The sequence below is a fragment of the Ptychodera flava genome, chromosome 10 (assembly GCF_041260155.1).
Source record: "Ptychodera flava strain L36383 chromosome 10, AS_Pfla_20210202, whole genome shotgun sequence".
Classification (NCBI taxonomy): domain Eukaryota; kingdom Metazoa; phylum Hemichordata; class Enteropneusta; family Ptychoderidae; genus Ptychodera; species Ptychodera flava.
In genome coordinates, this window is record NC_091937.1 from 7,970,906 (window position 1) to 7,984,217 (window position 13,312).

The 13,312-nt window shown below is 37.9% G+C and overlaps 1 protein-coding gene across 1 annotated transcript in view; it reads left to right on the forward strand.

Annotated features, from left to right (window-relative positions):
- LOC139141901 (monocarboxylate transporter 13-like) overlaps positions 1–13,021 on the forward strand; it is a 36,987-nt gene extending 23,966 nt beyond the window's left edge. The window contains exons 3-7 of the mRNA XM_070711659.1: positions 9,255–9,440; positions 9,599–10,155; positions 10,422–10,626; positions 11,137–11,301; positions 11,736–13,021. Of these exons, the coding sequence (XP_070567760.1) occupies positions 9,255–9,440; positions 9,599–10,155; positions 10,422–10,626; positions 11,137–11,301; positions 11,736–11,947 (1,325 nt within the window). The 3' untranslated portion in view covers positions 11,948–13,021. The remainder of the gene's footprint in view (positions 1–9,254; positions 9,441–9,598; positions 10,156–10,421; positions 10,627–11,136; positions 11,302–11,735) is intronic.
- Positions 13,022–13,312: the final 291 nt, after the last annotated feature.

The following is a 13,312-nucleotide window of genomic DNA, read 5'->3' on the forward strand; positions in this document are numbered from 1 at the left end:
AGGTCGCATGTTACATTTTTCAAGTCGACCCATTCTTTCTATAACATAAACTATAGTTGAATTCAGCAAAGACAGTGTACAATCATTCAAATTTTCTCGGGGACCACTTTGAAGTCAAAAGGACACTTTTGGAGTCAAACTGTTTCTCTTTATCAATACTAAAAGTTGACAAAAATCCAAGGAAGTGTACTATAGTCCTATTCATGCCTGATACTTCACAGGTTGCATGTTACATTTGTCAAGTTAGAACATTTCTCAATTGCAAAAAAATAAGTTGAATAAAGCAGACAGAGTGTACAATCATTCGAATTTCGTGGGGACCACTTTGAAGTCAAAAGGACACTTTTGAAGTCAAACTGATTTCCTTATTCAAAACAAACTAAAAGTTGACAAAAATCCAAGGAAGTGTACTATAGTCCTATATACTGATACTTCACAGCTAGCATGTTACATTTTTCAAGTCATCACATTATTTTATTTACCTTAAAGGAATCTGAACAAAGCAGTAGGAGCAAATAATCAAGCGGACTTTCTGTGGACACCTTTACGGACATTTTGGAGTCATATATTTTTCAATACCATACAAAATGTTTGATAAATCAGTAGAAATGTAGAATAATCCTACAAGTAACTCTGACTTATAAACTCAATCTTATACACACATACAAATAGATATTAAGCATTATTTAGCAAAAAAAAATTATTTGACTGTACATAAATTTTAACAGGAGAGTTAATAAAGCACAAGAACAGTTTTTCTCTATAAAGTAAAATAACTACTCTCAATAACCGGAAAAATGAGATAAAGGGCATAAATTTCACAAATATGAAAGCACATTACCTAACGGCCAATACAGTCCTGCTGTGCTATGTAGAGAATAACTTTTTGTGACACATATGTTGATGAAGATGGATACCTTTGATAGCACATTTCAAAAAATGTCGAAAAACCTGCATTACTGCTAATACAAAATTGAAAATATAATGTGAAAATCACAGTAAGATTATCCCTGAGAACAAATCAGCCAGAGGTATGAGACGAGTAGTGTTTAGAGAAAGAGATTTTTGATCAAAAATGGAAAACATAGCATCAATGACACTTGGCTCACGTTTGATTTGATGTAGAAGGCGACAGTGTGTATACTTAACTAAGGTCACCCCTGGCAACATGCATTCAAAGTTTCAAAGGAAGTGATTTTTGACCAAACATGGGGGAAAACTTTCACCAAAAACTTTAAGATACTCAACCAAGGTTGCGTCTAGATACATTCAAAATGAGTTGTAAAGCAATCAGAACATTTACTTCAAAGAAAATTTTTTTGACCCCCCAAAAAAAGAATTGCCAAAATGTCAAAAATACAAAAATGAAAATTTCACCGCAAATTTAAGAAATCAACCCTAGGGTCAAGAGTATTAAGTTTCAAAGCAATCCTACAAGAACGTTGAGAGAAAAACATTTTTTGACCAAAATGGCAAAAATTGCCCCAAAATACAAAAATGCAGATTTCCCCCTGATTTCGATGTATCATGTTATGATAACCCTAGAAACCTGAATACCAAACATCAAAGCTATCAAATGAGTAGTTTTGAGAAATACTTTTTTTGACCAAAAGTGACAAAAATTGCCCAAAAAGTACAACATTGCAAATTTCATAAGAATTTGAATACATCACATTTTCATTAACCTTATGAACCTGTATACGGAATATCAAAGGCATCAGATGAGAAAAAAATTTTGACCAAAAATTGAGAAAATTACCAAAAAATTACAAATACAAAATATTTACTACAATTTTACAAACTTGACTGAGGTCATTCAGATGAATATGGATACCAACTTTCAAAGCAATCGGACAAGTTGTTTGAGAGGAGAAGATTTATTGACTAAAACTGAAAAAAATTACCCCAAAAATACGAACACGCAAATTTCATACACAGTAGTACACACCTAATTTAAAATACCTAAAGGAACCTACATAACCAGTTTCATCCAAATCTAACCAACGGTTACTGAGTTTTAGCAGTTTGTAGGATTTTTCTTTTTCCCCCCTCATTTGCATAGTTTTGACACTGACATGTTCATTTGAACCAATTCACATCTCCACCCCTGGGTGCACCTATATACCAAATACTTAGACGGTAGCTGCTGTGGAGTTTTTGATCTGGACGTACTAACAGACAGATAGACAGACAGACAGACATACATACATACATACACGCAGATGACATGTAAATGAGATGCAAATGAACTGATTCACCTTATAAGATAAGCTCTCTTTGGTATACCAAATGAGAGCTAACAAGAGAGTGACTGATGAAGGAACCCCATTTTAGGTTCCGAAACACCGTTAAGACGAATCATTCAATCAACAAACAGGTTTACCAGGGGACCCAGATCACATGACTAGGATCAAAGCACTATCGATTCACCAGTGTCTCACTATGTATTCCACAAAAAACAAGTCATTGACAATGACATAGTTCCCACTTGTAATAGGAGTATTAGTCTTGATGGGGCAGGGAAATGTGGTCATTCAGAAGTATCACTGGAGTGTATATGTTGAGATCTATGGGCACATAGGTATATGTTGTTGTTCCCAATTTGAAACACATGAGGCATGTCTAAGTTATGGTTCTAAATCGGGGAAAAAAATCAGACCTCTAGCTGTATTGGCCAGCCATGAAATACATATGTGCATAATAAATGAGGTACAAGATGTGACATCTTAAGGTCTAATATCCTATCAAAATTGGAGGGTATAGAACTTGTGGTTACTGAGTTATGCATATACATGTATAATCAAGGTCAAAGGTCATCGAGGTCACATGACATTTTGTCATAAAACTTCTATCCTATAGTTATCCCTATATACCAAAAATCAGACCTCCAGCTCTATTGGCTCGCTCAAAATTAGATGTGCACATAATTAATGGGTACAATATGTGGCATCATTAGGTCTCCCATCATACCAAATATGAAGGGTGTACCACTTGTGGTTACTGTGTTATGGACAAATATGTATTATTGAGGTCAAAGGTCACCATGGTCATGTGACATTTGTCAAAAAAATTGTATTGCCAAGTTATCCCTATATACCAAAAATCAGACCTCTAGCTCTATTTGCTCGCTCAAAATTAGATATGTGCATAATCAGAGGTAGAGTATGTGGCGTCATAAGGTGTCCCATCATACCATATATGAAGGGTGTAGCACTTGTGGTTACTGAGTTATGGACAAATATGTATATTTGAGGTCAAAGGTCACTGAGGTCACGTGACATGTCAAAATATCTGAGATATCTGCGTGAACTGATGGACGAACAGATGGACGAACGGACGGACATGACCCAATCTATAAGCCCCCTGGACTTCATCCGTGGGGACTAAAAACTGTGTCACTGCATCCTTTTTGCAATATGAATACGATGAGAAACTAAATTTTTATTTTTCTTGGCCTTATACATGGGAGTCTATGGAGAACTGACTTATACATGGGAGTCTATGGAGGTGTAAACTACAAAGTCCTCTAACCACTGTGTTTCATCTAGGCTGCACGATTGCGCGATGCCCCCTCTTTCGTGTGCTGCGCGCCGCTAATTGTACGTAGAAGGGGCGACCCATCGCGCACTGCACTGAGCTGGCTGGAATGGCATATCAAATATCATGGTGTCACACTTAGATACTTTTGACCCATTATCAGCACCTGTTAATACTTTGGCAACAGGCATTGTATAGTGTAGCAAGAACATTTACATGAAAGGAACTAATTTTAGTTCGATTTTGATACTTTTTGTACTTTCCGTATACTGATTTTGCACACGGTCCCTCCACAAAACGGTCAAGAAACGCTTTTGTTCAAAGGTGCTAATCACCTACACAGTTGCGACAGTCCGCGTTGCGGTGGACGCAGGAAGCGAATGACGTCATAGGCAAGTTAGCGTCTTGTTTCAGTGGCATCTTGTGACACGGTCCCGCTCCGTATCCTACGATTTTCAGTCAATCAAGCTACTTTATTTTCATCTTTCTGCACTGTTTCGCATGTATTTGAAGACTGGTGAGAAGATGAGTAAAACAGTTTCTTAAAGATCTAGGTCACTATCGAGAAATCTTGGATGATATTTTATGGCTGAGTTCAGCTATGAGGTGATCTTGACAGACGCCATGCATTTCGGAAACACTGTGAATTTTACTCCCCCGTTTGTTTTTTCACCTTCATCAAAAAAGTAAGTCATGCACCTTCTAACAAGGCAAAGACTTCGAAAAAACTAGTCTTTTTTGTCGCGTTTATATTTTCAACTGAAAACAAAATGGCGTCGCTTGGGATCGACGAGTCGTATCTGCATTACATGGGAAAATCCTAAAATGTCTTCCTTAACTCCCTTTTGACGAAATCGTCTCCGAACTTGTACATAGTTCACGCTGCGTGACTCCACGGCAGGCAGCTAGATGTAAACAAACTTTGGCCTTTAGACGCATGCGCAGACAATAATCAGAATGCATTCTGGGAGAATAAAGTTTCTCTTTACGATAATTTATGCACGTAACTGTTAACACCTCCCGCCGCACGCGTGATAATCCGGGATTATCCCCATCAGTAAAATCAACAGAAAGCCCAATCGAAACCCGGACTATAACAAAAGAAACTGGTGGCGTTTCTTGACCGTTTTGTGGAGGGACCGTGTTTTGCATATGAAAGCCTGTCAGCCCATTGAGAGTTACGTTCACAAAAGTTCATTGCCCTTGTCTCATTACCTCAGTACGATCGAGAACAGGAGACAAACTGAAGTTTTTGTGCATAGTATGAATGTCTGTAACACTATGAAAATAATTCTGGTAGCAAAAATTGACTCGGAAATTGGACTTTACTGTTACAGAAACGTTTTCAGTTCAGTGAATGGCATTGGCACTGTGATGGGATTGCATGCAATAAGAGTCACAAGCAAGCTGTAGTGTCAATGGGGCCGGTTTTTGAATTCAGTGAACATACATTGACTTACTTTTCGGGCAAATAAACCCTAAAGTTAACTGTTGGTGACAACCAACCTTTCTGTTTGTTATTTTCGTACTTTAAAATGACTGACAAAAGCAATTGGAGCGAATCTGACATCGAGAAACTCCACATTCAGAACACGGCAGACAGAGACCTCCTAAGTTGTTCGTTTTAACTCTACTGAGTCTGCGCACAAGACTACAAGACCAGCTAGGTCACTAGAAAATACAGCTAACTGGTTTGTATAGGGCAATCTTGATCCAAACTCTACGGTGGTTAGGGATGATATAAGCACAGTAAAAACGTGACAAACAAATATATGTTATTTTTTCAGAAGATAGGAAAATATTCCTTTATAATTACTAAAGATTTTTTCTTGCTTTGTGTTAGTGCACACAGTTCATAATCAAATAAAAATGAAAAAATCCCTTGAAGGTTCATGTACAGTGGAAATGGCCAGCTGCTATTAAACAAACATATGTACAGAATATTGTAGCATACAAATTACGCTACAATTTTTTTCAGGAATATTAATGCTTATTAATATTAATGAGCCAACCGCCACTCTTCTAAGCTCTACATACATTCACAACAAAGATACTCAAATTTGTTGACTTTTGAAAACATCTTATATAGGATGGTTTTTGCAGCCAGCATCTTGGATTGTGTAAGCAAGTGATTTATGGCTTGCAATATGGCATCACAAGTGACATCATTGCAACATTAAAACTTACGTGTAAAGTCGTGATTATATGTTTTAGTTAAATCCCCCCAAAAATTTTAAAATCCCCTCAAAAATTCCTGCAGAGGGGACCAGTCCCCCCCCCCCTGGTGTAGCATCCTAGATGAAACACTGTCTAACACGGCCAAATTTGATCGCACTGTAAAACAAATCGACGTGCATATGTATGGGGTAGGGTACTATCCTTGTGCAAAGTTTGAAAGGAATTGACTAGGGCATGTCTGAGATATCTATGTGAACGGACGGACGCACGGACGCACACACGCACGCACGCACGGACGCATGCACGGACATGACCAAACCTATAAGTCCCCCCAGACGGTGTCCGTGGGGACTAATAACTGCAATGATCCTTTTATTCACAATATCGTAATATTAAACAAACTTGGTAGAGCTAATGTATGAAGTTGCCCTCAGTTTCTTTTACATTCTTTCATCTTCACTTTGTTGCTCAGGACATCCATCATCAATTGGAACTGTACCTTACTTCATAAACTGACACCACGTTAACCACCCATTGTGCAATCTAATAAAAAAGACATGATGAAAAATGTCATTATTTCCTGTTGTTCAGGTGTTTGTTACAATACAATTGCGAAAAATATGTAAATTAAAACTGTCTATCCACATCATTTTTTCTTGGCTAAAATAATCATTTAACTTCAAGGGATATAGTCGTCGGAACTGCGCTCAAAGATCATATGGGACCCATACCACCCATGGCAACAATGTATCCAAGAAACAATGGTGATTGGTGAAAGTTAAAACATGTCTGTTATAATCTATCATTGTATAATTTAAATGTTGCAGCTATGATGATGAGGTGCATCTTGATATCGTGCATGAAATACATTGATTGTAAACAAGAAACTCGCACAGGCTCAGTTCTGAAGACTACATCGCTTTAATATGGAAGTTACATCAGAAAACATTATATACTGTAATTAAAGATGTGTAAGCTAAACCGTCGGCTTGTTGTTCAGAAATCTTGTTTTATGTAGTGTAGCTATGTCAGTCTGTTGTTCTACTCCCTGAAGCATGATGATATATCCCTTGACTGGTTTATTGACACAAACCATGTAATGTATAAAAAGTATTGTTATTGTTGAAAATTTAATTATTCTCTGGGGCCTTGTCAAGTGTGCTGCCACTGAAGTACCTAGCGGACTGTACCATTATATTTAGGGGTGCCCAAAAGGTGTCAGGGCCTGAATTTAGCTGTTAGACAACACTTTTGCCATTATAACTATGTGCAAGTTCATGTGCAAGTCCTGCATGGGAACAGGTTATTTATAGTCGTTAAAACTTTATGTGTTCATGCACGTTGTACAGGTGCTGTAATAGAATGTGTGAAGAAGGTGCCTTAATGAATAGATATAATCCACGGCAAAAAGGAATTCATTTCATCAAATTTCAATATATCACACTAAGACAACCCCTAGGAACCTGTATACTGAATATCAAAGGCATCAGAAGAGTAGTTTTTGAGAAACACATTTTTTGACCATAAATGGCAAAAATTGCACCAATAATACAAAATTGTAGATTTCATCATATATTCAATATATCATATTTCGTTCATCTGTAGAAACCTGTATATCAAATATCAAAGCTGTCAGACGAGTGGTTCTGATGAAATAAAGTTTTTTAGCAGACTGTGATAGATAAAGTTTTGACCAAAAATGATGAAAAAATTCCTTAAAAATACAGATTTGTATATTTCATCACAACTTGAACAAATCTACGTTAGGTTATCCCAAGGGACCTGTATACCAAATAAAAAAGCTGTTCGACCAGTGATTATGAAGAAGAAGATATTTTACCAAAAACACCTTTTTTGGTGCTAATTTGCATATTTTCAACAATATCAAAAAACTAACAAAAACAGTTTCTCAGAATCATATGTTGCATCTACGCAACAAATATCAAATCAGAAAGTACTGCGGTTCTCAAGATATTTGAGTGGACGGACGCCTCACAAACGGACACACATACATACATACATACAGACTGACGACGGACGGATACCCATCCCAATAGCTTCTATAGACTACAGTCTATAGTAGCTAAAAATCAAAACGACCAAAAAAGCCGGCTGCGGCCCGTGGGCTACTCTGTGCAGCTAAATTTGCTTTCCTATGCGTGCACAATACAGCCCTGGGGCTTAGTGGGCTAGGTTCGGGTGTTGGAGTATATTTCTATACGGAAATTCCTGACAAATTGTGTTTAAAACACTTTTCCCAAAAATAACCGGGACAGGTAAAACTATCTAAGTTGGCAAAGAGAGGTACGGCAGCTTAATATGAGCTCACTCACTTCTATGATGAGCCTCCGAGTCTGCGTTACATGTACGCAGGGCTGGCTCTGCATGGCTTGGCTGTGTGTTACCGGCGTTATACGACCCCCACCATATGCGATCAGTGTATGTGTGTGGGTGGCCATATAACGCCGGTGAACCTCCCCGTGGGTGGAGGGATGGTGACCGGTACACACAGCCCAGCCGGTCCTGCCATGCAGAGCTAACGCAGGGCTAGCTCTGCATGGCAGGGCTGTATGTCACCGGCGTTATAACCTATACGGCGTGGTGGGAGGCCATAGAACGCCGGTAACACACACCCCCTGTCATGCAGAGCTAACGCAGGGCCATCATTTAGCCCTGCGTACAGGTCTTACACGGCCTCCACCAGGCCGTGTAACGCCAGGCAATCAGTACTCGAATGAAATATAACTTCGCGCAACAAGATTGAAAGTATATGACTGTTTGAGGTGGTACTCACTCAGATGCTGATAGGGTTTAACCACGGAGATTCGTACAGTGATCAGTAGACCGGTCGTCAGGTCTTAACGGTAATGGCTCCATGTAACAAGATGGCCTACGAGTGAACTTATAGGTTCGCCAAATCGACAGCATTTGTTTATTTCGGCAACTAGAAATGTGAATAATAAAGCCAATCGCTATTTTACCTGGTGAGAACAATGTATCCGTTCTCTTTGAAATAAACACAACCAATGTCTTCTTGTCAATTACAAGTGTTGTCGCAGTGAGAAATCATCAACGACATAACGTATACGATCTTGATTGACAGAAATACATCTACAATATGATACAATATATCTGCACACCAGATAATCGATAACTCGGTGCAAAAAATATGTAAATCATTGTTCGCTCAAAAGCTTAGATTTGTCAACATTTAATTACCTGTCTAAAAATTCATCATTAGAGAAATTAAAACACAAAGTATGCAAAAAAGCACGGAATGAATTATCAAGTTCTAACTGTTAAACTTAAAAGTGATGAGGTTGTTAAGATTTTTTGAACCTTTCGTTCTCAAAATACGTAAAACTGAACTTACATCCCTCTTACAATGGCTAATTAATATGCTGTTCATAATCTTAGTTTGATAACTACACACTCCATGTGACCTAACTAAATGACTGTTGATGGCAACGTTACACAACGGTTTGCCGATGCCGGTAAAAAACAACAGCATGACGTCTTCAAAGTGCTTTTCCTTTCAGCATGGGTCGCGTCAATACTTACGTCTGTGATGTGTGCGTCGTTCCTTCTCGGAGTAGCTTCAGCTAGACTAATAGGTCATCGGAAAACTGTAATGATATGTGGACTGGTAGCAGCTATTGGCTTCCTGTCGAGTGCCTTTGTATCGAATCTGTATCAACTCTACTTTACATGCGGCGTGTTGATCGGTGAGTATGTTTGATTTAATGAGTGGTATCGCATTTTCAGAGAGGTCATTGGGTGGTCATCAGTCTCTGCAGGCTTCTAATATCAATGATGTTTGAAAAGAAGTGAAATATGTATACACGCAATATAAAACCAGTTCTTTTATGTGCATCTTTTACAGGAATAGGCTGTGGTGCTCCCTATATTTGTGGCATAGAAATGATTGGTCACTATTTCAAGAAGAATTTTGCCATCGCTCTTTGTTTGGGTCTGACGGGTGCTGGTGCCGGGCAATTAGTGTTGTCGTTTGTTTGTCAACTTCTTGTAGACAACTACGGATGGCGGGGAATGCTGATTATTATGTCAGCATTAACTGCTAATATATGCGTTGCAGGCTCTCTTTTGAGACCATTGAGCGTTAATGCAGCTGTTTTGCGACAAGGAACATCCAAACGTACTATTCATGAAAAAAATAAACGTTTAAGCACTAATGACAGAACCAAAAGCGATGATGATGCGACAGATTTGGCTTCTTCTGGAGTACGTGAAATACTTGATCCGACTTTAGGTGAACTCCGGTCACATGAACGAAAAGAGATCCTACAAGGTGACCCCTGTACGGCGTTTTGTCCCAAAAACATGTTGACCGGATCACTTATATTGGAATCAGTCTTCATCTTACAGCTCATTTCGAATATTTTACAGCTAACAGGAATTTGGATAGTGACTGTCCACGCAGTAAGTGTCAGTTTCTTAAATTCTCTGTAGGGAGGCTTTATTGAGAATTCGGCTGTGAAGGATATGGGATAGGGCATAGGAAGTGGATAGGTATGCTTGTAACGCAAATAAATGTAGTTAATATATAATTATCTGTATGGAGGTAACATTTTAAGCAAAGCGACGATGGTAATGGTAATGATGCTATTACTGGTAATTGACTTTTTTTAAGAGGAGACCGTTTGCAAAAAATCAAGTTACTTTTATTTCTATTACACTTTTTCCAGGTGAGACATTCACGTGACCTTGGTACAGCAGACACCCTAAGTTCCTCTATATCATCAATAATGGGCTTGGGACAATTGATTTGCAGACCTCTGTTCGGAGCGATGAGCTATTCTTCAAAAGTGAAACCGTACGTGTTGTCCAGTGTTGCGCTTGTAGCCTGTGCTGTAGCAACCGTAGCCATTATTTATGCTAGGAATTTGGCAGGTATGCGATGCTGAAAATTATTTTGGAGTCAAAGATGTCTTCTTATTACTATTCATATTGCATTGAGTGTAAATGAAAGCACACAACATGAAATGTAGACATTCTTACGTATTTCTGTACATCTTTAAAAGACAAATGACATAATTGCAAAGTTTGGACTAAATTTATACTTCGGGTTTTGTAAGAAAGACGGTACTTCAGACTTTTATAAAAACTATCCCTCGCATCCCTCGATTTCTCTAGAACGCTTTTGTAGCATGTTGATTAATGCCATTGCCGGAGGTAAAGATGTCTTCTGGATGTGCTAGTATTTTAACCGCCTAACAATACTTTCTTTTTGTCCAGTACGGTCTCAATGCAATCGTGATTAAAAGGCCCCGAAAGTGACAATAGTATGTCCATGGAGGAACATGTTTAGAATCATATTAGTACCAAAGCAATTGTTCTAAGAAACAGTGAAGTTTCATAGTGGAGACTGCATTTAACTTTATGTGTTATGGTTTATTTCAGGGCAGTTGATCGCAATCTTTGTCTTCGGGGCAGGTGCCGGTGGCTGTTTGGCGTACGTTTCAGTTTTATTGGTCTTTTTTCATGGCACAGAGAATGTAGGACTTGGCACCTCGCTGATTGTTCAAACCCATGGCGCCACGGCATTAACTATGCCCATCCTTGCAGGTATATAGTGCATCATACAAACCACAGCTCTTTGTCTTGTTGAGTGGGTTATGCAAAAGCGCCTATGGCGGCCTCTCTATCTTCAATTTTTATGAATCTTTTGTAATCTGCGTTTGCCTGTAGGCCTAGATGTACTGTAATTATCTGGCGAGTATAAACCTCTCGTTTAACGAAATACCTTTTCTGTCAGATGACATAATTAAGTGACAAAATAAACCTTGCAATATTTCATTACTTATTTGAGATTAAAACATTCAATCTGAACGTCGTATTTGATTTTAATCAACTTAAGCTTATTCTCATTTGGACATTGAATACAACCATTTGAATTTTCATTGTTTATCAGGGCTGTTGTTCACTTGATGGTCAAATCTTTTCTCCGTTACTTTTACAATGAAAATATCTGCCTAAAGCTGAAATAATTTCAATTTCAGGTTGGATGCGTGATAGGTATGGAGATTATAAAGGAGCGTTCTGGTTGGCCACGGTGTCCTTATTAGCAGCAGCCGCAGTAACCATATCTCTGCCCTACGTAGATGCAATAGTTAAACAACGACGGAGGTCGAGGAAAGGACGTACTTATAAAGATACTCGTGTTGGACTTAATGACAGAGAGACGACAACAGATCTCAGGACAACGAATTAAGATTGTATTGGTATACTCTGAAAACGTCTTTCAGATTAACATTGCTAGGGAATCGCCAAATCATAAATTATTACACTGACTATATCCTAGCGTTCATACATTCAGTTATGTGGATTTTTAAACCAAAGTACAGCTTTTTATCGCAGTACTATACTTTGGACAATTGCAAGCAGCCATGACCAAATCGGAAGAGGTACTTTAATCATTTCAAGACGATAATAGACGCATTACGTATTACGAAGGTTTAGGTTGATCCAATATTGTCTCTTTAATTTAGAAACTTTGTAGATTGAAGTGAAATGAGTAGACATAAAAATATTAAGAAAATTGTGTTACTCGATGAACTTCATATATAATTGCCGATAAATACGCACATTTATGAGATCACATGGCAAATCTTAGCTACTTAACGTGAAAGAAAGCAAGGTTTTGACATAAAAAACTGACATTTCATCTCGGAGCAAATATCTACAACTTTTATCTTGATGTGACCTAGTATGTCCTTTGCGTGTTCAATGCCTAATTTATTACACATTAAAGCAGTCGTGACCTTTTGCCACGAATTTTTGCCATTTTTCTCTCCAATTCTCCGAAAACCATGTTTGTGACAAGTTTTTGGGATATGTTATATGGGTCGTCTTCAGTGGGCAAAGTTGATACGGCTGAAATCGATAGTTTGAAAAGTTATGTTCTCGAAAGAAGTATCCTTAAGATTCTGGGGAAAGTAGATTTTTCATTTTGCTGCTATTATGCTATTTTCCATGTCCATGGCTGACTTTGATGTCTATCCAGAGAAATTACAGTATTGTAGGGTTAAGACAAAGGTTCTTTATCACATCATTGACATTGACATCATTTGCAGAGGAGAATTATGGACTTGAACATCAATCACTTGAACATTACCGTCAACAAGGACTGATGCAAGAATCAGGGATTGTGAATCGCAGCCTTATAGGAAAGTTGTTATATAACACGAGCAAATTGGCCTCGATGACATTTAAAAGTAACAATAGTTGCCTAGTATCATGAGAACAATGCAGTTAAACTTCAAATACAATTATTGACATGAGCATGTGAACATATATTATTGAATGCATTAAAATGTTCACTGTGAAAAAAGATACAGAGGCTGTCTATTTCTCATTCACTCAAACATCAAGATGAGGCAAAGATCTTCCTCGTTAAGTTTATTGTATGAAGCATTCAACACCATGAAAATTTGATGATATGTATGTTGGCAACTAAAAGTGATTTTGAGTAAAACTTGAAAATATTTTAGCAGACAATTGATTTCATCAAAATACAATTGTATCTAAATTTGAATATTAAAGAAAATGTACAATACAATTATTTCAGTACAAAACA